The sequence below is a fragment of the Oryzias melastigma genome, linkage group LG16 (genome assembly GCF_002922805.2).
Source record: "Oryzias melastigma strain HK-1 linkage group LG16, ASM292280v2, whole genome shotgun sequence".
NCBI lineage: Eukaryota > Metazoa > Chordata > Actinopteri > Beloniformes > Adrianichthyidae > Oryzias > Oryzias melastigma.
In genome coordinates, this window is record NC_050527.1 from 8,842,962 (window position 1) to 8,868,440 (window position 25,479).

At 40.2% G+C, this 25,479-nt stretch overlaps 2 protein-coding genes across 6 annotated transcripts in view; one reads left to right on the plus strand and one right to left on the minus strand.

Annotated features, from left to right (window-relative positions):
• Positions 1 to 10,416, minus strand: esrp1 (epithelial splicing regulatory protein 1). 3 transcript variants are annotated; one of them, XM_024267273.2, is made up of 16 exons: positions 9,342 to 10,416; positions 8,838 to 8,996; positions 8,614 to 8,730; positions 8,204 to 8,315; positions 7,737 to 7,868; positions 7,210 to 7,264; positions 6,997 to 7,107; positions 6,775 to 6,907; positions 6,657 to 6,699; positions 5,716 to 6,035; positions 5,001 to 5,225; positions 4,663 to 4,915; positions 3,501 to 3,675; positions 2,723 to 2,864; positions 2,155 to 2,275; positions 1 to 1,130 (listed from the first exon to the last, which is right to left on the minus strand). In XM_024267273.2, the coding sequence occupies exons 1-15, from the start codon at positions 9,471 to 9,473 to the stop codon at positions 2,174 to 2,176; spliced, it is 2,211 nt and encodes a 736-aa protein (XP_024123041.1). In that variant the 5' UTR covers positions 9,474 to 10,416; the 3' UTR covers positions 1 to 1,130; positions 2,155 to 2,173. The 3 variants fall into 3 exon arrangements, with proteins under 3 accessions (XP_024123041.1, XP_024123040.1, XP_024123039.1); XM_024267272.2 differs by lacking the exon at positions 2,155 to 2,275 and having other exon boundaries at positions 4,675 to 4,915; XM_024267271.2 differs by lacking the exon at positions 2,155 to 2,275.
• virma (vir like m6A methyltransferase associated) overlaps positions 10,397 to 25,479 on the plus strand; it is an 18,631-nt gene continuing 3,548 nt past the window's right edge. For 2 of the 3 annotated variants that reach the window (XM_036215960.1, XM_036215961.1), the window contains exons 1-18: positions 10,397 to 10,506; positions 10,944 to 11,056; positions 14,649 to 14,735; positions 15,830 to 15,878; positions 15,954 to 16,113; positions 16,853 to 16,972; positions 18,586 to 18,837; positions 20,135 to 20,868; positions 21,634 to 21,771; positions 21,863 to 22,089; positions 22,168 to 22,689; positions 22,763 to 22,917; positions 22,995 to 23,077; positions 23,959 to 24,052; positions 24,179 to 24,567; positions 24,647 to 24,802; positions 24,884 to 25,119; positions 25,198 to 25,447. In XM_036215960.1, the coding sequence (XP_036071853.1) occupies positions 10,444 to 10,506; positions 10,944 to 11,056; positions 14,649 to 14,735; positions 15,830 to 15,878; positions 15,954 to 16,113; positions 16,853 to 16,972; positions 18,586 to 18,837; positions 20,135 to 20,868; positions 21,634 to 21,771; positions 21,863 to 22,089; positions 22,168 to 22,689; positions 22,763 to 22,917; positions 22,995 to 23,077; positions 23,959 to 24,052; positions 24,179 to 24,567; positions 24,647 to 24,802; positions 24,884 to 25,119; positions 25,198 to 25,447 (3,828 nt within the window). In that variant the 5' untranslated portion in view covers positions 10,397 to 10,443. The remainder of the gene's footprint in view (positions 10,507 to 10,943; positions 11,057 to 14,648; positions 14,736 to 15,829; positions 15,879 to 15,953; positions 16,114 to 16,852; positions 16,973 to 18,585; positions 18,838 to 20,134; positions 20,869 to 21,633; positions 21,772 to 21,862; positions 22,090 to 22,167; positions 22,690 to 22,762; positions 22,918 to 22,994; positions 23,078 to 23,958; positions 24,053 to 24,178; positions 24,568 to 24,646; positions 24,803 to 24,883; positions 25,120 to 25,197; positions 25,448 to 25,479) is intronic. The other variant, XM_024267179.2, reaches the window with a different exon arrangement.

Consider the following 25,479-nt stretch of genomic DNA (forward strand, 5'->3'; position numbering starts at 1 on the left):
GAGGCTTCACAAATCAGTATGTAGTGTTTATTAGAGTCGATTTTTTTCTAGTGTCCACTTCATAAAGAATAGCAACTCTAGAAAATGTACAGAGGTCATTTTCTGAAGGCACAAATGACAATAACATGGTTTTTTTCCCAACTTTTGAAGAGATCAAAAACAAACCAAACAGTGTTTTGTTTTTGTTCATAGTCTACAAAAAAGGTCAATCATAAACACAATTTGAAATATGGTAAAAACTGCTTTTGTGACTGCTTTTGTGGAAGAATTCTGCACCTAAGTTACCCAGAAGTCTGTTTTCTTCCTTGGCTGAAACGAAATTCATCATTGTCACGACACAACGGGGAAGCTTAACCAAAGATGGCAAACGAGCTCAAGTTAATGAAGTATGAGATGTCACAGTTTGGTAAATGATGTAAATATCTAACTCTAAGTAACAAATGCTATCATTCAAAGATACTGCTATTTTTTACGTTTGTTTCTTTGTTTCCAGTTTGACTGTTAAGCAGTGCATTTATATTTGGCATCATGTAAACATCTTAAAAGTTTTTCTACTAAACTTCTTCATGCACTAAAGCTTTCAATACAATAACTGTGCTGCGTCAAGTGTACATCACACATACATCGGAATAGTGATCAAACAGCGACAACACATTCTCACCTTTCTCACACTTACACTTTCACTCTTCACAGAAAAGCTTAAAGAAAAGATTTAGCTCAGTTGGTACCAAATCATTTTTCTCTACTTTAACTAACAAATATTTGATTACAGTAACATAACAGCTGTAAAAAAAAAAAAAAAAGATCTATAAAGCTTTTACAATAAAGATTGTGCAATATAGGGAAAAATGCTATTATTTCGGCTAAAGCCACAGTGAATTTGGTATAAAAAACATCTATTTTTTTATTATCTAAAGATATAAATAACAAATCTAAAAGAATATTACAACAAATGTCTTTGACACAGCAAATTGTCACATGACCCTTGTATTTGTGGGACCCTACAGCAGGGTAAGATCCAGATACTGCCCCCCCGGTTTGGTAATGAGAGTGGGGATGGACATATAAGGGGTGTCTGTTCCGCTGGACTGACCAATCGGGCTTCTGCTCAGGAGAGACTCTGGAGGAACCTAGTGAGGAGGGAGATACGGATCAAAGCGGTGCAGAGGTTACACCGAAACCTTCCACCAATACCAAATGTTACCCATCACCTGTTCTCCATCTAATACACCACAACCCCAACAAGTGACAGTTGGCTTAACCCGCTCTCCTTAGTTTTTACTGGACTGCATATCAACCTTTCTGTTGCTGAAGTAAATTCCAGCAGACATCACTATCAACTGACTTAAAATGATTCCATGTCGAGATTTTCGTCTCACTGATCATGCAGTAAATTCACTCTCTCCGTGCTGAAATGACCACTAACGCTCAGGTGCGTTTGTCATTCCAGGCTCTCACGAGTAATTTTAGTAAGAGTGCATTTCACATTCCATTCGTAGCATGCCGCGCTTTTATTTGAGACGCAGTCAGATTCTAATTGTCCCGTTTCTTTGAAAGTGCTCTTAATGAGACAGTAATGCAGGGTGAATCACCGCCGAGCTGCTCAAAGGTCCTCATGCTGCCATTTACGACGGTGATTCAGTCAAACAAAAATGTATTATTATTTTTTTGAATATTGGTTGCTAAGGATTTGTTGGCTAGTCTTTGCTTACTGCACAGCTGGACTGAACTGGATGTGGATTAGAATTGTAAATGCTGGATGTCCCTTTAAAAATGGGTTAAAATGAGTTGCCAAAAATAACCTTCAACCTGTGTTTCTTATGTCTCTATAGTTCTTTATCATAAAATAATAATGAAGCTTGATAGTGCAGCCATATTTGTACAAATGGACAATACCTGCACTTCAGAGGGGTTTTAGTGAACTGTCATTGGGCATTCACTGCACACTTTTTAAAAGAGAACAAAAATTCCCCATTGTAGCACCATTAGAAATAGCAGAAACCAATAGGACGCAAGTTAACCCAAACCAAACGTGTTGTCTTTATTGCAGCTGAGTGAAGATGAAGACAAGGAAGGAGTAGCCAATCAAGCAATAGCTCAAAACCTTGGTCCAAAATACATCCCCTCTCCACTGCATTCTCAGCCAATCCTTACCTGCCACCTGCCTGACATCTCAAATACACACCCATTCTTTGGGCTGCGTGACAAAAGTCCTGGCTGGGTCGTGAGAGTGCACGGGCCCATGGGCGTGCATAAGTGCATCCTCAGGAGCATACTGTGGTGCGAGGGAGGAATGACAGTCACTAGGCTGAGACAAATTAAGTCCATAGATAAAGTCCGACAAGGTAGAGAGAAAAGTAGAAGGTAAAAAGCCAGGCTTGTTGCAAGATTTTTTTTCAAATAAAAGTAGGATAAATGTTTTTTTTTTTTTTTTTTTTTTGCTGGAGTGTTCTCTCTTCCAGATTTGAATAGTGGAAACAGAGTTCCTCCGGTTCAAGTTGAAGCAAGCAGCAGTGGTGTGACAGGACTGGGAGAGAAGACAAGATAAACTCGTTTGATAGCCTCTGGGCAGCCATGATGAATACCTAACAATACACACCCATAACAGAAAAAAAAGCTCTGAACATAAAACTTAAAGTTGAACAGAGAGGTATGTGAAAGGACAAAAGCGTTTGTGAGTTTAGGTGCTACTTCAAAGTTAGTGAACTTGGAACCGTCTTACCTGGTATCCTTGGACCGCGTTAATGAGGTCTTTAACTCCGCTGCCATTATAGGGAAGGCCGGGCATTCTTACTAACCCTCCGGTGGAGGAGAGAGAGGAGGGGGCAGGGAAGAAACCTAAAGCTGTGGGTGAACCAGGCGGACTGCAATGAAAAGAAAAAACTATTATCCAAGAAAGTTATAAAAAGTTGCACATTTCAACAAACAGGGGGACATAAAGGGGAAGAAAAGCCCCCGAGCAGCTTTGGGTGTTGTCTCTAAATGTCTTCAATGACCTACTAAACAGCAACAGAGGGCATTCGACCTACTAAAGAGAAACAGAGGTCACTTGATGTTTACCAAGTCCTCAGATAACACAATCTTTAGTTATTAACTAATCTGGTCGCAGGCTTTCTTAAGATACATTTCAGCAGAATACAAAGTCTCTCTTAACTTTATTTTTAGGAAATATTTTAATAGAAGCTCAATAAAATAAATCTTAAAATCGGTTTATTTTTACTAAAATAGATAATTATTGCAAAAAGATTGTGATTTTTGTTAATTCGTTTTTTATCATTAATGCATGGATCAGCAAATGTAGTTTTCACGCATTTGTTAAATGTCACAATAAATATTAAAACACTATCATTTTAGTTTCTGATACCAATTTTCCAGCATACCGGATGGGAAGCAGTTGCAGGAAAAGAACAACTTACAAGGAAACCTCAAACCCAAGTAAAAAAAAAAGATTTCACATGAAAATGTGTCCTTGAACTTCCCAGGTATTTCCCCCTGTTTACCTGGGGTAATAGGCTGTGTAGTTCATGTACAGCTGAGCTGACGAAGGGTAGTAAGCATGTCCAGGTGGGAGCGGGCGGGGTGTGAGCAGCACCTGCCCGATAGGAGGGTAAAGAGCAGCCGCCTCTGGCAAGACAGGTGGAACAGGGGTGAAGGAGTAGGATGGAGGAGATAAACCTGAAAGAAGGAGGGAAAAAAGAAAACAGTCTTGACGGTTGGGTCGGATTTTTGTTTGATTCTGAGCACAAAGAAACTTGTAACAACACTTTTAAACCTCCTAGAAGTGTTTGCACCCATGGTAATTAGTTTGGAACTTGTGGTCTTTTTCAGGCTGGTAACAAGATGTCAAATATGAACTACTTTCAATTGTCTTTACATTAAATAAATTAGTAGAATGACCTTTCATATTTATTTTTGGAAAAATTTAGAGGTAAAAGATGCGAACCAGAAGTAAAAAAATATAAATACTCTGCAAAAACGACTTAATTCAGGAGTACTTGTACTTTTTGTGGATCTTTTAAGTCTGGAAAATGTATGGTTTCAGTTGAAGATTTTAAACAGATATTTCAAACTAAACACCATTATGTTTTAACTACAGACACACAGGAACAGCACACATTTACACACCACGCACTGCCCAGCTTTTGCAAGCTCCTGATTGGAGAAGCACAGAAGGTGCATAGACCTGAGCTGCACTAATCTATTCAGCTTAAACCCCATAACTACTAAGATTGATCTGAAAAGATTGGAGATTTGTAAGCACTGTTGTCCTTTTGTGCACAAATTGAGACAGAAAAAATGTACCGCTTACACTCCTCCAACCCTTCCAGATCATTATCAAAAGAATTAGTGATAGAATTGAGAATAAATAGTGTAAACATGCCACTGAAAAAAAAAGTATTTGAGTAAAAAACTTGTAAAAATAGATGAAATGTGAAAGAAACTAAACATGTGAAGTTTGTCAAGCATGCAGACGAGTGAATCAGTGGCACTAAATTCCAAAGAGGAACCACAATGACATCCACAGACTTGCATCCAGAGTTTCAAACCCCCCATCAACATCCTCCCACAGTTCTAGATTGGAGAAAAAACCAGCAACCCTGCCCCCAGGGCCGGAGCCCACCTACCCTGCAGTCCCGAAGCACCCCAGCTCCCAACACTTACGTCTAGACTTACATGGCGGTGGGCTGAGCCCTGTCCCACTCCTGCTCCGAGTATGTGTTTGTGTGTGCATGTGTGAGAGCGAGCATCCCATCAGAACCAAGCCCATCTCCTCTGCGCTGCAGGGAAACACCTCCACATAGCGGCTGTTAGCCCCCCGCTGGCTGGGCATAACATGCTTGTGAAGCTGCTGCGAGGCTTGTAGTGCACACTCCGGTGAAGACATTTGGATGAAGCAATCGCCGGAGGGTCGACCCTGGAAGCCCGAATCACAGAGGTTTAGTTTCGTGTCAGAGGGAGTCGAGAGTCAGTGGGTGGGGAAGTGGGGTTAATGCATGTACCTGCTGGTTGAGCACCATGTGCACACCGTGTGGTCTGATATCGTGTGTAAACTCGCCCAGGAAGGCAAGGATGTCCTCTATGCTTGCTGTGTAAGGAAGTCCTCTCAGGCGTAGGCAATCCCTGACACCACCAGGGGGCGGCAGGAGAGACATAGTGGGCAGCATGGACAACAGTGGTGCTGGGGCAACAGGGATTAGAGGGGTCGAAGAGTATCTGTTCAACACCTAAATGACACAAAATGTCGAATCATTCTCTCAAGGACTCATTTAATTTCAGTTTCACGTTAACAAAATGCCAAAATGAAACCGTCAAATACCTTAAAACAAACATACTGTTAATAATTCAAATTCCCTTATGCCTATATGCCTCCTTTTAAGAGACTTTCAAAGCCAAGCCCACTTTAAATGTGTTGCAACGTCAAGGAGGAGCTGGCTCACAGCCAACAGGATTTCAGGTGTTTGCATTTCTAAAGAGGACCAATAAAGTACATGCTGCCTCAAGAAAGGCTCACACATAATATATATTCGTAGTGCAAACTTATCAGTCCGTGCAGAAAAGGAAATTAATTCACATGAGTTTATCTCACAAGTATGGGAGGAGCATCATAAGCGGAAAAAACAAACACTGTAGAGGGCCAACATGCAAAGAAGGGTCTGAAACTAACTAAAAATAATATTTGCAAGACAAAAAAATAAAAAATAAAACTCCACATACCTGTTGCACCTCTGCTGCTGTACTCTTAAACAGCTCGATGTATCGCTTCCCCAAGATCTCTTTGTGTTTTCTAAGAGCACACAGAGCGTGCTCCTCACAAGAAAATAAAACAAAAGCATCTCCGGTGGGACGTCCGTCTGGGTAACGAACAAATAGGATGCCGTCTTTTCCCCCGCTGACCGGGCATGTCTCGTCCAGCCCGTCCTTGGGCGAGAAGAATGCAAGCACCTGCTCGTAGGTGGCGGTGAAAGGCAGTCCTCGCATCCTCACTATGATCTGGTCTTCACGTGATAAGAACATGGCCACCTCATTTGTTGTTCCTATTGAAAACACAAAGACAGACTGTTGAGGAACGACCACAGGTGCTGCCTCTTCTAGGAACAACTTGTTGCGATGGCTTGGAGGTCTAACTCCAGAGGTAACATTGATTTTAGAGCATTTTAGAATAAGTAATATCTTAATATGGGATTTTTTATCTGTTCTCAGCTCTGATAAAATAAAGGGTTGTGTCAGGAAGGGCATTGGACATGAACTCTCACATGTACGACTCAGTAAAAGGTTTTTTGTGAGGTGATCCCTGATGACATATGAAGAACAACTAGTAAAGATGAGGTCAATTTTTATTTTTGGGGACTTGTGTCAAGTGAGAAATATGAAGATCCAGTGATATTACATTTATTATTTACTACAACTTGTTGCTCTAAGAAGCATTACTGTTTACTTCAAAATTGCTAAATTGTAGTGGACACTTTATTCAACAATTTATAAGTTTGTCTTCAAAACTGAAATGTAGGGCAACACTGCCACTATAAAGCTATGATTTATTAAACGAGTTTAGTTAAGATTATTGCTTTGAAAATCTGAAATTATGAGAATTTTCTAATATTTCAGAATCTATAGATTCATTTAGAAATCAAATATATGAATAAAAGCATTCTCACCTCCAGCTATCTTCAGGAAGTCTTCTCCAGTTGCTTTGTAAACCTGGCATTAAAAGACAGTTTGTTTTAGAACACTGTATGTATTCTTTAAGGAAGACACAGTGTTTCACTAAGTTACCTCGATATATCGGTTGCCCATATGGTGTTTGTGCCTCTGCAGTGCCAAATCTCGGTGTTCTTCACTGACAAAACGAACAAGAGCTTCTCCATTCCTCCTCCCCTGAGCATTGAGACAGAGCGCAGCCCCTCCCCTGTAAGAAACAACGATGGTCAGCTAAGTTTTAAATTTTTGTGGTAATTGATGAACAACTGCAGAAATTAGGTGATATTTGCAACGTACTTGGCAATGTTGAGGCCTCTGAAGAATCGAGCAATGTCTTGATCGGAGGACTGCCAGGGCAACCCTCTGGCTCTGATCACTGTGTTGTCACACACTTTCTCCTTCTTGCTGCTGCACACACACACCAAAAATGTGTAAGGAAGCAGCGGAATTTGATTTTCTGAATTAATTTCAAAGGACAGAAAAATGAATGTCGTCTTGACCCTTACTCACCAAGTCCCACTCTCAAACTTTTCATTAACTCTCTCTGGATTTGAAAACACATTGCCTGCAACAGAATGGCAAGTAAGTTTGTCAAAAATAGTTTTTTTTTAAAAGCTGGAAATGAGTGAAACAAAATCAGGTACTTTAATTTACATTATGCCTTATTATATCGAAGGTGTGCTTTAACCAAGCATTTTTTTCTCACTTTCATTAAAAGACCTATTCTGATAATCTTTTTTTCTTCGTCACACATATAAGCTTTTTTCATCTGCTCTTAATTCACAGCAATTTAAATGAAAAAAATAATTTAAAAAAATGCTATTTTATCTTTAATTGTATTTAAATTTGTCCTTCATTGTAAGAAAAATGCTACAAAAAAACTAAAATTGGATAAAAAAACTAACTGAAATTCAAAGAAATCCTCTGCTTAAACCATTATATATTAAGTCTATGGCTTAAACTCAAAACACTGGCAGGAAGTATATCATAAAATTTCAAAATAAAAGTCTTCATTTTACTTCATTTATGGAACTCACAAGTAGGCTCAGAAAGCAGTGCAAGAACAATGCTGGCCATAAGCTGGACTTGCTGTACAGGCGCTATAGCCACTGGATCTTGGGTGCCTGACGGTTCCCACACAAGAGGTGCATCCATCGATATTCCTAGAGCTGATGAGGAGACAGTTAAGGACTGAAAACAAAGATTTAGAGCGCATTTTTACGTATTTATAGACAGATTTTTAAACAATCTAAAGGATGTCCATTTTTCTGTACTAGAGGGTGTGTGGGGTTTGTCCTGTTGACTAAACACACACACACACTCTCTCAATAAAAGCCAGTAAAGTGTTGCCATTCTTTCCTTATTTGCATTTCAAAACCTCTTGCCCTGCAGCCAACACCCCTGCTTGTAAACATGTCATGTGTTGGTTTTGAGAGAAAACTAGAGCAGGAAAGCAACAGCTAGACTTTCAAAAAACATCAACCGGTCATACGTGGAAGGATACATTCAGCCATGGTGTGCACATTCAAAGCCTTGAGGTCAGACGCAGGAAAGTGGCTTTTGAACTCTTTTCGAAGATCGAAGAAGGAGTAGAAGCACTCAGGGACCAGGATGTTCTGCGGAGGGACGAGATTAAACAAAAGGATGTGAACAAGTAGCCCATCAGCAGCTGTTATTTAATTACTCCCACCCCACTCAGGTTCGCTCGGATCGGCAGCCGCCGTGGGAAAATGTCGTAAGTCCTGTAGCACGTGCACAGGTGTGTTATGTACGTAGGTGTCTATTAATGGTCTGCATGAAAGCCTCTGTTTTGTAAGTCAGCTTTTGCTGTAACATTTAATTTTGCAGGCGGCGAAGAGAAAAGTGAAGATCCACCCTGGCTGCGAGGTGTTTACTCAAACCCAGTTTGCTCACCTTGCTTGCCGCCTCTGGGTGAATCACTTGACGGATATGGAGCTGCCCGTCCGTACACAAACACCATGACGTGCCTGCGCCCGCATTGTTCACCTCATTCTTCAGTTGAAGATCAAACTTTAAAAAAAAAAGATTAATTTAGGAGAAAGTACGAACATGATCTTGTACAGATTACCCTAAATTAGACTGATCAGTTGTTTTTCATATTTGTAGGAAGACTTTACCATGCTTAACGCTGTGTCAATACTTGTACATGTAAATATGCAATCCACTCCAGACCCTTTCTCGGTTTCCTTGTTCTCCTCTACTACCTCCTCCTTCACATCTTCTTCTGCAAAGTCTGAGAGGTCAGGCCTGATGAGGAGCTCATTCACCCTGCCCAACTGGTTTAGGCAGAAAAGAAATAAAACAAAAAATCAAGTTAGACCTAAAAGAGACACTTTCAAACAGAATGCAAGGTGTCGGTTAAGCTCTGAAAATTAAAAAGTAGATGTTAGTACTATTACATGTTATTATAAATGCATACGTCTCTAGCATGAGTATCTGAAATTAATTATATTTACTTATAATATACCATAACAACAATATTAATAAAAAGTTTATATTTACTTTTTCATTTACAAGTTAACACTACTTTGAGTATTTTACTTCGCCATCACAATCCATTTTAAATTGCACTTATTTTGAATGAGTAAGAAAAATGTTTTATTTTTTTTTTTCCTTTTTACCGTTTTGTTCTTTAAATCTACCAGCTGCCAAACCAACTGCACCAGCTCCTTCTCGTCAGATCCCAGCAGCTCCCCGCCTGCGCCAGCTGTGGTGGTGAAAAACACCACCAGGTAGTCTACCTGTCCCGTCATCTGAACACAACTTTCAAAAAAGAAAGTATAATACTACACAAACTACAACTACAACACCTACGGTTACGTAAATGACTAAAGCGGGAGGCAGGTGGTGAAATGCCCCTCTATAATGACACTAAAGGTGAACTCCGTAAATCCAAGGGTTTCTTTGTCGCGCGATTACTTTTACGTGCAACCGCCTGCAGTCACCATCACGGAATAATGGCTGAATGCTCCCCGTTTTGTACTGATTCTACCTGCGTGACCACGTGACTTTTTACCTGCCCCCTTCTTCTTTCAGGTGCTTCAGCGATTAGGACGTGGCAGTGTATTGCAGACATTAAATATTTAACATTAGCTTTAACCTACACGTAAATGTTCTATATTGTTCTTTTGTGTACATAACTTTACAGGTTTTGCACAAAAATTCTAACAATTATTTATAATTAAAAATATATGTATTAGTTGTTAAAGAATACGACATGAATACATTTCTTGAAATATTTATTACATGTTTATACTTACAAAAAACACTACTAACACATACACCCCCCCCCCCACCACCACCAATAAATAAATAAATAAATAAATAAACAAATCATTCACACCCACAGACTGTAAAAATATAGTCTATGTTCACACCATACAGATAAGGTACACATATTTTAAAACACATTGAATTAACATTATACAGTTGTCAACTGATATACCGGTAAATGGAAAAACACTCAAAATAACAAAAATAATAATTATGAAATTTAATTTTAAATGTTAGTTATTGAAAAAAATGAAAAAAAAGTTTATTATGTTAAACATCAACTCCTTATTATTTAACTCATTTATCATTTAACTTTATTGATTAACTAAATTTGTGCCATTATTTGTCATGTTCTTTCTTTCTTTTCTTTTATTCTTATACTAAAGTTTGCCCCGGAAGTCTTTGCAGCACCGGAAGTAAATCTTTGGCCCTAGCAGACGTGAGAAAGCTATGGCGGTTGATGCTGCAACGGAGTTGCTTTTTCTAGATACTTTTAAGCACCAGAATGCAGAGGTAAATATTTCTAAGAACTATTTACACCCTTATATGTTTTCTAATGGATTATAAGTTTTCCAAAGTCATAGAACTAGCCACCGGATATTTATAAGAATACTGTTTGTTTCTAAGCTAATTCGGCTATGGTAAGCAGCTGTGGTGTTTGGAAATAAAGTTGCAATATATTCCCATCTTTCTAGACGCACAAGAGTGCTAAAAATGAGTTTGTTTTAAATGTATGTTTTAAAAGTGAGTTGCACTAAGATGTGGAATAGAAACGGTTGGGAATTGTTTGGCCTGTGTTTTTTATAAACTTTGTTTGCTAGTTAGCTTAAAAGCTAATGCTAACTGTACACCTTAAAGATGTTTACACTGAAGGGCTCACACGAAATGCAAGTACATGGTATTGTATGCTGTTTATATTAACGAACGCGTTTTCAATGTACAATCTGCAGTTAACCAATGTGGATGTGGTCCGATTTCCTTGCGGGGTCCTAATCACCGAGGTGCGGGTCATTCCTCCTGGGATCAAGGCACACAGCAATTTACCTGACAGTCGAGCATTCGGGTAAACACTGAAGCATCACCACTGCTAACACTTCCATATTTCAGAAAATAATAGAATGTTTCGGATATTAATGTCAAATCTGTAGTTGAAAAATATGCTAGGTGAAATGCCAAAACAAACTGAATGTACAGATAGAGACCAAATTATCAGACCTATTTATAACATTTTTATTATTTTCTGCAATTAAATGTGCACCCAAACCAATCACTTTACATAAGTATTAGTTTGGGTAGCAATGCATCTAGTTGGTCTGTTATAAATCCTCAATAAGCTTTGATTAATTAAAGCTCAGGTGACCGCATCTTCAACAAAACATTTTCTACCTACCACATTGCTGCACTGGCTCATAATTAAATAAAGGTCTGATCTCTACATCCCATTTTATTTTTTTCAAATTCATCCACAACCACCTCCTCCAGATTTCTTCTGCATCCTTCACATCATTCCTTTTCCATCCCTTAGATTATACTTCTCCATCTAACTATTTTTTTCTTCTGCTCATGTTCATTTACTCTGTAATGTTCTTTTTCTCAACAAAAACTGTAACAGTGAAACCAGACTAAAAACTCCCTTCTGTAATCTTATTCTATCTCATTTTCTCTGTTCTGTTGCTTTAATCAACTCATTTTTCTTTTTGTTTTAAGATGTATTTAATTCAATTTCATTTTGTTCTGTACAATATCCTTGAGTTTTTTTAAAGGCACTTCTAAATTAAAAGAAACCCTGTTTACAAACTTGTTTGACAACTTTCGCGGTTAGGGGGTTGCTGGACCCTATCCCAGCTACTGTTGTGTGAAGGCAGTGTACACACTGGACAGGTTGCCAATCTGTCGCATGGCCCCACATACAATCTGCCATTCACACCTATAGGGACAATTTAGAGTAACCAGTTATCCTTTAGATCATGTTTTTGTCTTTGGGAGGAAGCCAGAGTGTTTGGAGAAAACCCTTGCATGCACAAGGAGAGAATGTAAACTCCACACAGAAAGGTCTCAGCAAGGATTTGAACCATGACCTTTACCCTGTGAGAATGGAGTGCTAGCCACTATGTCACCATGTCATCCAAGCAATATATATTTCAGTGCTGTAACCAGAGGATCGCATTTTAAAAGCTAAAAGCAGTTGCACAGTTTGTAGTTAGATTCAAGAAGCCTTATGTTTATTGCCTCTGAACATGTTTGGTGTCTGTGGAAATGTTTTTTCTCAAAATGATGTTATGTATTGAATGTTATTGCTGTAAAGAGAGCTGGGGTCAAGGGTCCTGTTAAAAGACATTGGGATTCATGTAGGAGCAAAGACTTCTGGTCAATTTGTTAATCTAGAGATGTAAACAGTTATGATCTTGCTAAAAATGTCCCAAAATAGCCAGGAATGTTGTAAAGATAATGTAATGTAGGAGTGTAACGATTCAATTTAACAATGATTTAATTTAAATCAGAATTTTTGGTCTTGGATACGATTCATAGTTGATATTGGTTCATTTTGAACGATCTGATTCACTGACCTAAATTTGATCCAGGTTATATTTAGCCAAAAATTCAACCAGTGTGATTCAGAGATAAATACCTGAGTACTTAACAGTGCTGGTGAAGTTTTTCACATTCCTGATGTTTTAGAGTGAAGTGTAACTTGCAAGTGTAAATTAACAAACCAGTAAAAATTGTTGTTTTTTCATATCAAAATATTAAAAACACAACATTATTAGAACATTCAACCACAGGGTATGTTCTCATGACTTTGTAAAACTCTTAAGTTCAATTCAATTTTATTTATATAGCCCAAAATCTATGAGGACATTTGCGTCATTGGGCTTCATGCAGGTAATTTTACAGATGTAGAAAATTAGTCATAAAATATGAACAATAGCTAAAAACTAAACAGACTAAATACAACTGGTTATCCCTGCCCTTATACCCTCCCTCCCGGCAAGGAAAAACTCATTAAAAAAACCTGAGTCAGGAAAAAAGAAGAAACCTTAGGGATTCCCACATGAAGGAGAGATCCTATCCTAGGACAGACAGGCGATACCAGAACTGTTAAAGAAAGATTAGCTTCTACAACTACGAATCTAAAAGAGTTCGTTCAGATAGAGCTGAGTAACGAGTGATGATGAAGTCCATAGTCAAGATGAAGCAGAAGTGCAGTCCACGGCCAGGAGCAGGAGGACAGACGACCCACCAGGAATCACTCTCACTCAGAGATGCAGGATGGTGTCGGGGGCGTGGTCCACGGCCAAGAATTGGAGCATGGGCAATCTACCTGGGATCTGAAATCTCTCCCGCTCCCCAGAGGAGAGTGGGAAAGAAGAACAACATATGAATTGAACTCCACCAAAAAAAAGCATGGAGAACTAAATACAATAAATAATAATGAGTAGAAGAGAGGAGAAGTAAATGAGAATAGAGAACAGAACCCCAGAGCTGATGTAGATAATAACGATGATAGAAAATCTAAATTTACATTTTAACGTATCAATATTAATTTAGCCTCACAAGGACCACAGGAGAGGGAATATTCTCTGATTACTAGCTAGCTTGGCAAAACGCCTGTCCAAAGAGGAATGTTTCAAGCCTAGCTTTGAATGTAGACAGTGTGCTGGCCTCTCTAACATGAGCTGGGAACTCTGTGATTCCACACATTGGACTGTAATGATGGGTAGATCATTTTTGCTGTCATCACATGTGATAGCGCTGGGTCATTTTTGAATTATATTAAAATAAATCTATCGTGCCTCAATCCAAATGGAGTTTTTCAATATCATTATATATGTGTAAATATATATATATATATATGGAATGATTTTGTAATGGTATAAGAGGCTTTGATTATCAACTTGGCTCAGACAGATGTATCTGTTTGGATCATTGGAATAGAAATTGATTCATTAATATTTACATTCCTAATGAGTTTAATGATGGTGGTGAAGTACACCTGCATGCACTTTTTTAAGACATTCTTGAGAAACTTGTTCTGATTTAATGCTTATAAATTTTTCTTTTTTTATTGCCGACTTATTCTTAAGCCCAGGTGGACGAGTGCTAGTGAGCTGTTTGTTTCCCTTAGAATTAACACTCTTCTGGCTTCCATACCCTTACTAATGTTCAGGTTCATCTGTGAACTAAATGCTTCAAAGAACACTCTCATCTTGGCCATATGTAACATTAGATTTAGTGCCATACGCTTCCAGTCAGAAATATGGAGACACTGGAGGGACTGTCTTTTTAACTGCCTCTTTAACAAATTTTTATTGTCCATTATCTAATCAGTATTTTTATTAACTTTTATAATTTTTTGTATGCTGTTTTTAACTTGTGTATTTGAGACATTTTGATTTTTAATGTAGTTTTATTGATTATTGTAATTTTTTGTATATTGTTCTTAACTTGTGTATTTTTTGACATTGTGCTGTTTTATTGTAGTTTTATTCTAAGTTAAGTAAATATCCTGATATTTATTTGACTTTTCCTGATTGGAAAAGCTTTAGTGACGTTATGTTGTATCAGGTTATATGTAATGACCTGGTTAAGAGATCATTTAGTCATTCTGCAGATTATATCGTAGATATTCACCTGTAAGTTTACTATGTTCTCAGGGAGACTTCGCCTCATGCCTTCCAGTTGGAACTGTTCTTTAATAATGCCACCAAACCCAACAGCCCTACCTTCCACAGACTGGGCAGGTCAGTATTTCTTTGACTTCAAATATCTCTTGTTTGTTTAACTGTCTTAGCCTATCGTAGTCATTCACTCCATTTCCTTGTGAGGTTTACAAAGATCCCAAGACGCAGAAGTCTGTTTCTCTGGTGGAACCGGTTAGAGCAGCATTTGAGTCCTTTTCTTATTAGCTTGTTTTGAAATCGACCTTATTCTGGTTCCTTTGTTCTCCGTGCTTGTCTAACTGGTCTTTCCAGAATTTCAGCTGCACCTTCACTGTAGCTAAAAGTGACAGAGATAAAGAGGTCTCACCGAAGGACAAGATGAATGTTCAAGTCAAAACACTTTTAGTCCAACCTCAATAACTGGGGTGTTCACAGTAGCACCAAAGCATGAACTTGTGTTTAAAACTTTAAAAATATGTGAATGTGACACACCTAAGGTATTGTCTGTGCAGGGAAAGTCCAAATGAAATCCTCTCAAATAGTCATTATTGCATCTAAATTACTTAATTTATTTATTTGTATCAAAGTTTTTAGTAAAAAATATTTTTATTTGGTTAATGTGGCAAGAACAATAAAAGCAAGTCTTCAACTAATAACATTTTTACTTTTAACTTTTCCAAATCAATATGTCTAAGGTGCCAGAACTTGGGTGTTGGGTTAACATTTTTTAATAATCAAAACAATAATTATCTCTTTTTCCAGAAACACAATATTGATTAACCAAATTCATTAATCAATTTATTTTAAAGCTGCTTCTTCTATTTCCTTTTCTCGTAGTTTTTATTGTAAAAGCTTCTACTTTTAGTGATGAAAGTTAGGGTTAGTACAGTTTTAATCTCTCAATTGTGTGAAAGCTGTTTTTCATAACCCAAAATTTGGTTTAGGACTTGGAACTTGACAGATTAATTAATCTTTCTTTTCCAACAGCTTTGAATTAGAGATTTATCAGATGATTTCAGTTGTTTGCAGTGATATCCAGCCTTGTCAAAAATGCTTTTTTTTAAATAAACAGTTCCTAAATTAGTTTTGTTAATAAGACGTGATTTGAAGTTAAAAATGTGTTGTTCTGTCTTTATTCGTGCTGTTTAATCTGTCATATTTTGCTCTGTCCCCAGTTTGGAATACGATGAGAACAAGTCGATTGTGTTCAGACCCAGTGGAAAGGTAACATCTTTTTTTTTAAACATGATTTCTGTTTTCAGTTGATTTGGGGATAACTGACTGGGCTTATTTGTACAGGTAAACACAGATGGCCTCGTTCTGCGTGGATGGTACACCAGTCTGACTTTGGCGGTGTACGGGACTGCAGAGCGCTCTCATGGTCATGACCAAGGCTCGCCTCCTCCCCCGCCTCCACCTCCCCAGCAACCAGCCGGACCCAAGAGAATCATCAAACAAGGTTTACACTTTTCACACATTTTTGTTGTTTTCCTTAAACCGATAGGTAGAAAACTGTAGTAGTCACTGTTAAGGTTTTGAGCTGAGCCCAAAGCAGTAAAAATCATAACTAATAGATTTAAACACAACACCCCAACTTAGGTGGAAATTAGGTAGAATGTTCTTTTTGTGTTAAGCTGTTTTTCTTGACAAGAGTACAAAAAGAGAGTTGTGCTAAAAGTCAAAACTGTTGTTTCACAGGTCTGTCAGCATTACAGTGCTAACCTTTAGTCCCGGGGTCTAAATAATGACCAAGAGGGAAATCATAAGCACAGGCTGTCAAGATGAGCTTTGTCATGTTTTCACCCTTAGGGGTAAGGTTGGAGGTGTGATTTAGGATCTTTGTGAAGTTGCTGCTCCTCTTCCTTAAAATAGTACAGTTAAAATGGTTTGGGCACTTTGTAAACATGCTTTTGAAAGAGACAGTTCTGGTATGTCCCACAAGTAAGACTCCCCAGACAAGCTTTAGGACCAAAAACACAGGAAGTAGCAAAGATGACGGGGAGAGGAAGACCACTGGCATCTCTCTTTTGGGATTGTTTGTAAATGTAAACAATGTTTTGGCCCTTCATTAGATTTTTACCAAATCACTACATTAAGAGCACCACTGTCGACCAACTTACACCAAATAACTCGTCTGCTTCCACATGAATTTATATTTTTGACAGGGAAATGATTTCCTGCCGTTCCATGTCTTTCAGAATGGGAAAAAGAGGACCAGTACAATGGCAGCCCTCCCAGACCAGCACCAAGAGGACCTCGCACTCCACCTGGACCTCCTCCCCCTGATGATGATGAGGAGGAGCAGGTCCCAGTGGCAGGTAAATCTCACTCACAAATATATACATTATGTATATATTCGTAATCCTTTTTTTCCCCAGCTTTTAATTTACTCACATTTTTTCACCCAAAATCTCCAAAATTTTACACTCCCCCACTATAACCAGTCCATTTTATTGTAGTTGTCTTATTCTATGTATTTATTTAAGAAAAAAAATCTTAGTTTCCGCAGTTTAATGTGGAGCATTTTACCAACTCTCACTGTGCTGACTTAAAAAAAAATCCCTTTTAGACCAATATATTCAACCTGTATTCAAGCCTAAGTTAAGGTATTTCAGCTTAAGATGATGGAGTCGAATCTCTGGAGCTAATTTTCAAAGCTCCAATAAATGATGCATTGAATTCTCAAGGCACCGCTAAGTGCATCGACGGAACAATTTTGTCACTGAGATCAGAGAATGCTTGAAATTCTTCTCTAGTACATGCCATAAAAGGATGTCAACATGTAGGAATTGCAATCTACATAAATTGATTTCCTGGCTCATTTTATTGCACCAATGAAGTTTCACTTTAGGGATTTGATAAATTTTGAGTCCAGTGTACGACTCTTTGTTTGGAGATGCTTCAACACAATTTAAAGCAGCTCATCTCTGTAAATATCTCTGATTCATATACATTTTTTGATTTGGTTTGTATTAAAGCATGTCAGACTGACATTAGAGTTCTAAAATTAATCTGTAAATGTTGCTGCAACCAGGTGTAGCCTTATAATAGAGTTTCCTTATTTCTAGGTCATTCTTTCATTTTCACTGTCTGGGTTTTCCATGACTGGATAAAAGATTATTAAACATAAAATAGAATTCTTGTACTCTCAACATAGAAAGACATCCCAATTTGAGTTATAGGAGACAGTAATTGCCTGAATGTCCTGCTGTAGTTTCATCATGACTCATCGTTTGCAAGAAAAACTAGTTTGCTGACTAGACAAACCTTAAAACCTGAAACACTGGTATAGTGCAAAAACAGTTAGAACAACAATTCAAAAACATTTTCACTAAGCTGTACAGCCGCCTGCTGTATTAAAAAAAAATATACATCACAAAATTTACCCTAAATTACATGTTTAAAAAGCTCTGTGATTTGTTATGAATCACCATTACAGTCAATCCATTCCAATAAAATAAAAAAAATAAAAAATTATCTGATGAGATCAGAGAATATTGAATGGTACAGACTTCTTTGTTTTTTAACGTTATCAAGTTGTATCTATCAAATGTAAATATATATATAGCTTTACAAAAACCTATTGAGATATTTATTTTAAACTGGAGAGATTTATTCCCTTTTATCAAGTTGCTTAGAACTGGTTTCTATAACAGTTTGTTATTCTTCTACAAATTTATGTTTGTAACAACAGCGTCTGGTGTTTTATCTTTAATTTCTTAAAACCTGAGCTCATATTTGAGCTAACCCCCCTACAAATGTAGTCTCAGAGCCCCAGTTAAGCTGAATTAACTACTGTGATAATATAACCCAAAATGGGATGTCCACACATGTGGACACCGGGTCTCAAGAGGTTGATATCAACAGATCTGTCAGTGAACACTGCTTGTGTGAGTGTACCCCCGTGACGTTTTGGCTGAACTCTCTGCAGTGAGCGGGATCAAAAGTGAGCCGAGCGAGGTCCGTTGCGACTACCTGGAGGCCGTGTCGCCGGAGAGATCGTTGCCCGCCGACGAGGCCTACTCAGATGCTGAACAAGAAGAAGAGGGGGAGGACGAGGAAGAAGAGGAGGAGCAAGAAGAGGAAGAAGACACGCGGACGGAGGGGAGCGCTCAGGAGGAGGAAGAGGAAGAGGAGGATGAAGAAGATGAGGGTGAGGACGAGGAAGAGGAGATGGAGGAAGGTAGGGGTGTTGTTACATGAGAGCTGGATAGCCCACAATCCCAAATGGACACTCAGCCCAAAGCTGAACCCCTCGATGCAACAAACTCTGCTCTACTCTTCAATGTAAGATGGCACAGGAGGGAGGGGGGAGGCTGTAGGAACAGGGTCCATTTGGGACTGAGTAACAGCTCGAGTGTTTGCGCAGACATGCCGCATCTGCTTGAAGCAGCGCTGGAGGCAACTCTGTAGACTTTTAAAGTCCCCCTCCGATGAAAATCATGTTTTTTGAGTTTTTACCATTCTTGTGTCGCATTTTTCTCATGAAAGAGAACAAATGTAATAAGAAATAATTTCGCTTTTGCATTTCTGAGTATTTCTCCTTTTAAATCGATGTCAATCAAACAGTCGCAGAAACGCTCTGTTTGAATTAATGACCTGTTAATACGTCACGACAGCTCTGCTCCAGTTGCACAAAACACTTCATCTGGCCCGGTTAGCATGTCTAGTTCAGGTTCTGGAGAAGAGAAGAAGCCATCTTCCCATTGACTGCAGTCAAATAAGCCGACATTCACACTTCTGTGGTCAAATCAGCTGTCACTGGATTTTTTGTGTGAGTTCCATACAATACTTATGGTAGCAGGACTGAGAACGCTGGAAAATCTCCACGAGACTCCACAGACCTTCTTGATGTGACCACAGAAATGTGTCATTTGACCACAGCTGTAAAGGATTGTAAATCAATGAAAGTTTAGTCCACAAAGCTCTTCATTTCCTTGTCGAAGCTGACATCCAGCTCAAAACGATACTGCTACACATTTTTATGTAGCAGCGGTGATGATTTACTCTGGCGAGACAGAGAGCTACCATAATCAGTCAGGGGGGGGTCTGAGACAGAGCAGCTCCAAAAGCCACGCCCCCTCAGGATATTTTGCAAATGAAGGCTTCAGATCCACATGAAAAATTGCTTTTTAAGACATTTAGGTTGTGGGATTTTGGTTAAAAACTCAATAAAAACACTACTGAGAACTTTTTTTTTTAAATAAAAAAAATGTCATGGGGGGACTTTAAGGATTCTAACACCCTCTCACAGCTGTGGCTGACTGCGCTGAAGGCAGATCAAGCATGCGCAACTAACCCTACATGCTTGGCCTAATGCTGCAATAAAAGACAAGATTTGAGGGTAAATAGATTTTGTTACAGGTATCTGCCTTTTACTTTCTCATGTACACTCATTTTTCCTCGCTCATTTAAGTTTTTAGCATTTTTCTCATACTTTCTTTGCTTTGGATAACATTTGTGAAATTGTATGCTTTTAGGTGATGATGGTTATGAGCAGATTTCCAGTGATGAAGATGACCTGGATAATGGAAGCTTCAAGCTGCCCGCCTTTGACATGGACTACACTCCCGAGGATCTTGCCTCTGTGCCACCCGTCCAGTATGACCCGTACGAGCGAGAACTTAGGCCGCTTGCTTTCTTCACCCCTCCGTACAAGACTCATTTTGAGATCCAGTTTGAGAAGGCTAGCATGGAGGAGCCCAGAGACGCTGGTGGAACAGAAGGAGCAGCAGCAGGAGGAGAGGAGGCAGAGGCTGTTACTCACCTAAAAGAACTGCTGGCCGATATTGGCGAGGACAGAGACGCTCGCTGGGTCACTGCTCTGGAAGAAGCACCTGGACTACTCAACAAAGGGTTGGCTTATTTAATTAAACAGGAACAAGGAGATGCAGAGGAGCCTCTTAGAGTTTTAGTCCAATGGGCTCTCCAAGCTTTGAACATGGAGATCGCACTCACACAACCCATTGCCCTGAATCTCAGACAGTTAAAAGCAGGGGCGAAGCTGGCATCCTGCCTGGCAGGGTGTCCGCAGGGCCTCACTGTATTGCTGCGGGAAGGCGCCCTGAAAGTGCTGCTGGAGCTGCTCCACGCAGACCACGTGTCCTCCACGCTGAAGCTGAGTATCCTAAGAACATTGGATGGTCTCATCAGCTGTCCTGCGGGGGTGGAGGCCTTCCTGCACGCAGGAGATTCAGAAAAGAGTGGCTATCAGGTTAGCAACACACTCCAGATAGTTTTTAAGTTTTGTTTTTCCCATTTTTTGCTATTTATTTACACATTTATATTTTAATTATTTAATTTTTTTAATGATTTTTCTAAATTTGGGAAACTAAATCCAGACCACGTACTTTTGTAAGGAAATCAGATCAACTTAGCATTAAAGATGTTGGACAAGCAGCTGTAAAACTGAAGAAGCTACTCGAATGTGCACCAAAAAATCCCCTAGATCTGGGGTGTCAAGAGAGCAGGCCTCAAGGGCCAGTCTCATAAATGTTCTCCATCCAATCTACCTTTGAAGCTCCTTATTAGCCAATGTTGAGACGTGATTTCCCGTCCTCAAGCGTCTCGCCATGTTCTTTCTTTGTAAAAGGAGAAGCACAATCAAACAGGTTAAATGATCCAAATGTATTTGAAGATGGAAAATGCTTGGAGACTGTTGTCCCTGCATCCCTGCCACATGGTCTCCAGGCATTCTCCATCTTCAATAAATTTGGTTTGGAACACGGGGAGTCGCTCGAGGACGGGAAATCACGTCCCAACACCAAACACACCTGATCAAGGAAGTCAGCAGCAGATGAGACAGGATTTCTGTGAATAATGGCAAGAGGTCGGCCCTCGATGCCTGGAGTGCAACACCTTTACACCAGATGTACCTTAAAAGTCCACACAGAAGTCAAGAAGGGATGACACTGCAAGAGCCTTCCCAGGTATATTAGGAAATGTTATCACTCTGGTGACGATGCGATGTGCTTCACAGCGTCTGGTCCAGCTGTTCTTGCATGAGGAAACCGTTCGGGTCATAACAGCTGGCAACGCCGTGTTGCAGAAAAGCCACGTGTACGAGGTGCTTGTCGACCTACAACAGACAGCAGCAGCTTGGAGTGAAACTCAACAGGTGACGGCACACTCTCAGACCACTTATTTATGCTCATTTAAGAATCCCCCCATTTTCTTTTGCGCTTAATGTGAAGGGCTATCTCTTTCAGGAGGACATGGAGGACGTTGAGAGCCCCTTGGAAGAGGAAACGCCACTGGGCTCCTCCTCGGTCAGTGAGGCCGAGCTGGATAGGATAGCAGGTGTTCTGGAGGAGCTTCATCACCTGCTGGAATCTGCTTCTCATTCCATGGTTCAACCGCCGGGGAAAGCTTTCCCAACTTCTGCCAGAATAACAGGACCACCAGAGAGGGATAACCCATACCCGACACTGTATAGGTACAAAACTGACTTGCACAACTGCTCAGACTCTAGTTGAAATAAATGGATTACAGTCATTTTTTCCTTCTCTGTCAGGTACATGCATGCCTGCCATTTCCTGGAAAGCACAACGTTGGTTTTGTCAGCGGCGGCTGCAGCGGGTCACGTTGGTGTCACTCAGGCCGTCAAAGAGCTCCTACGCTTCCTGTCACTCACCCAGTCGGGCCTACTTTACCTTCTGGCCCAGCCAACTCCAACCAACCTGCTGCTGCGTCTCCTGGCATCGGTGGCAGAATCTGAAGGAGAGGACAGCGCAGGAGGGGAAGGAGCCCTCACGGGGCCGGGGTACGGGGAGGAGGGGTTTTGCATGTGGCTGATGCAGGCGTTGCATTCTCTGCAAGGAGTGTCAGAACTCATGAGCCACGTTGCTGCCGGAGGAGAAGGCGGCGCAGGACTCGATGAAGGAGACAATTCCGAAGTTCTGGGCATGCTTCACGCACTTTACCTGATGACTTTCACACAAACTGGCCGCAGCGCCGTGGCTCACGTTTTCAGCTTGGAGAACAACCTGTCCTGTCTGGTCACACTGCTCCAGCACCACATCAAGGATGGACAGGGGTACAGTTGTTCTTCCTTTCTGCTCGTTGCTGATTTTTTCTATTACATAGTGAATTTACTTTTTCTTTTACAGTGAGACCAAAGCTCGCAAGGCAGTGACCTATAACTACGCCTGCATGCTGGTTCTAATGGTAGTCCAAACCTCAAATGAGCTGCGGATGATGGAACAATATACCACTCCTCTTCTTACCATTGCCAAGGCGGATGACAGCAACGTCAAGCTGCAGGGTAAATGATAACCAGTCTTTTGTCATCACAAAAGTGTTCAAGTTACTTGATTATGATTTTCGGTTTCCGTTCCTCAGAGCTGATCAAATGGCTGGAGCCGCTGGAGAAGCTTCGCTTTGAGATCGGCAGCATTCCTTCCCTTATCGCTTACATAAAACAGGTGCAGACGCCTCTTCTAAATGTGATGGCATTCAGCCAGCTTCTTAACATTTTATTGATGGATCTATAGAATCACTAGATTTAAAGAACATTTAACACTTTGTGTAGTTCTTTAAAATTACAACCATCAAAGCTGGTTCTGCAGTTTAGGCACAGAAGATGTTTTATTGCCCGAGTCACTCATAAAATCTTTATACAGTTTACTAAAAAAAAAATATGGTGTTTTCTTGACAATATTTTGCAATATTACAAAATTATTGATTATGTTTTCCTTTATATTTCTGAATGGTCATTGTGAAAGAAAATCTTTGTTTGAGGTTTATTAACAGATATTTTGCACCATTTCTCCAAGTCAGATCTTAGTCTTTTTTTTTTTTGCAAAAGCCCCTGAGGAATTCTGACTAAAATTTTAAGGTTAACTTCTGTTTCTTGTAAAATGTACTTCTACCTCCACAAACAAAACTCTTGATCTCATTCTCTTAAACTAAAGACAGTTGTTTGGCAAGAAATTCTCTTTAAATGTTTTTAAAATCCTTTCTCTTTCAGAGTGACAAATTACTTTAGTTGCACTACTTTCTGATTAGTTGCTCGTTTATATTTCAAATTGTTAACCTTTTTTACCCAATTTTGTAGTTTCAAAATGTTTTTAGTTTTAATTTAAAATTCTTAATAATCTACATTGAATTCAAATGATTGTTGCTAAACTATTTAAAAGTTCGAAACATATTCAGGTTACATTTTGGAAGGAATCTATTGTAGGCCTAATCAGGATTATTATTAAATTATAAATATATATTTTTTTCTTTTAAAGATTTTTTATTTTTCACGTTTTTGTTTAAATAAATTATGTTTAAAACATGTTTCTTTTTTTGATGTTGTCAGAATTTGGAAAACATATTAAATGCTGAAGGAAGTGGACTGGTGACAGCTTTGAGGGTCCTCTGCCACATTGCTTGTCCTCCTCCTCCAGTGGAAGGTAAAGTCCATTAAAAATCTTTAGAGATTTTAATATTTTCTAAATTTGAATGCATTTCCTGTGTGCATTGTAACTTTTTACTCGCTGTCACACACGTTCCTCACTGACTCTTCCTCATTTCTGCAGGTCAGCAGAAGGATCTCAAATGGAGCCTTGCGGGTGTCCAGCTGTTCTCCGGAGAGGGCCTGGATACATGTGTCCGTGTCTTGCAGAAACTTTGCAGCGTGCTACTGCAGCCATGGCGCTTACACGGTCACATGGGCCCCACGCCGCAGCGCTGCATGATCCTCAGCATATGCATCAGCACCATCAGGCTGCTGCGCACCATGCTGACGGAACTGCTGTCTGGGGGGACATTCCAGCTCAGGGACAGTCGCGTCGCCAACGTGCTAGTGACTCTCCACATGATCGTGTGTTCGATCCCCGCCTCTGGACGGTTGGACGGCGAGGAGACCAGGGTCCAGGCGCTCATTGTTGATGTGCTGCTCACTTTTACGCAGGGTGTCAATGAAAAGGTGTGGGAGTTGTTAGTTTGAGGGTGAAAACGTGTAATGATTAGCCTTTTTGGTGAGACTGTGGTTGTTTCTGCTGCAGGTCACTCACACCGAAGAGACTCTGGCCAGCAACACGTGGTCTCTGATGCTGAAAGAGGTTCTGGGCTCTCTCCTGAAAGCTCCTGAAGGTCTGTTTTCTGGGTTAACCCTGCTGTCTGAGCTCCTGCCTCTCCCGTTGCCCATGCAGAGCACACAGGTGACTTACTCCTTGCTCCTGACCAGACCTCCAATGCAATGTTAGTGGTCACAAACTAACATTAACTTTGTGGCTCCACAGGCGATCTCTGTTCAGGATGTGGCGATAGCTTTGAACACGAGGAAGCTGTGGAGCATGCATATTCGGGCTCAGTGGAAAAGCCTCTCTGAAGTGTTGAAGTGTGTGTGCACCACCAGCTGCCCGCCTCTCCTGGCCATGCTGAGGAGAGTGTCCGTCCAGCTGGCAGACCTGTCGTCTCCCACGGCAACACTCATCATGAAGACGCTGTTGGAGATGCTGCAGGAAGAGCTCCAGCCGTGAGTAGAGCGCATTCACCTCAACATGGAGTTTGTGTTCATTGCTGCAAGTTGTGCTTTTTAATCCACTGCCTGCAGGGCTGAGGGGAAAACTGTGTGCTGGGGCCAGGTGCTGCGCCTGCTGTCCCTGATGGACGCCCTGGTGTCGCAGAGGGCTTGTAAGAGCGCCACGCTCCATTTGCTGTCGGGCTCCGTTTCCGGCGATGAACAGCTGGCGGATGTGTTCCCTTTGCTGTTGTCTCTGGTGGTTCCTCCTGCTGGTCACTCCTTACCACAGCAGCAGTGCAGCGTTCTAGTTGGGACAATATTCCAGTCACTGTGTGACCAGGTATGATCTGCCGCAGGCTTTAGTCAAAATTG

Coding starts and splice junctions, on each gene's coding strand:
- esrp1 (XM_024267271.2), bottom strand. CDS start 9,473: ATGACGGGACAGGTAGACTACCTGGTGGTGTTTTTCACCACCACAGCT. Junction 8,997..9,341: donor TAGATTTAAAGAACAAAACG/GTAAAAAGGAAA, acceptor TGCCTAAACCAG/TTGGGCAGGGTGAATGAGCT. Junction 2,865..3,500: donor TACACAGCCTATTACCCCAG/GTAAACAGGGGG, acceptor TTTTCATTGCAG/TCCGCCTGGTTCACCCACAG.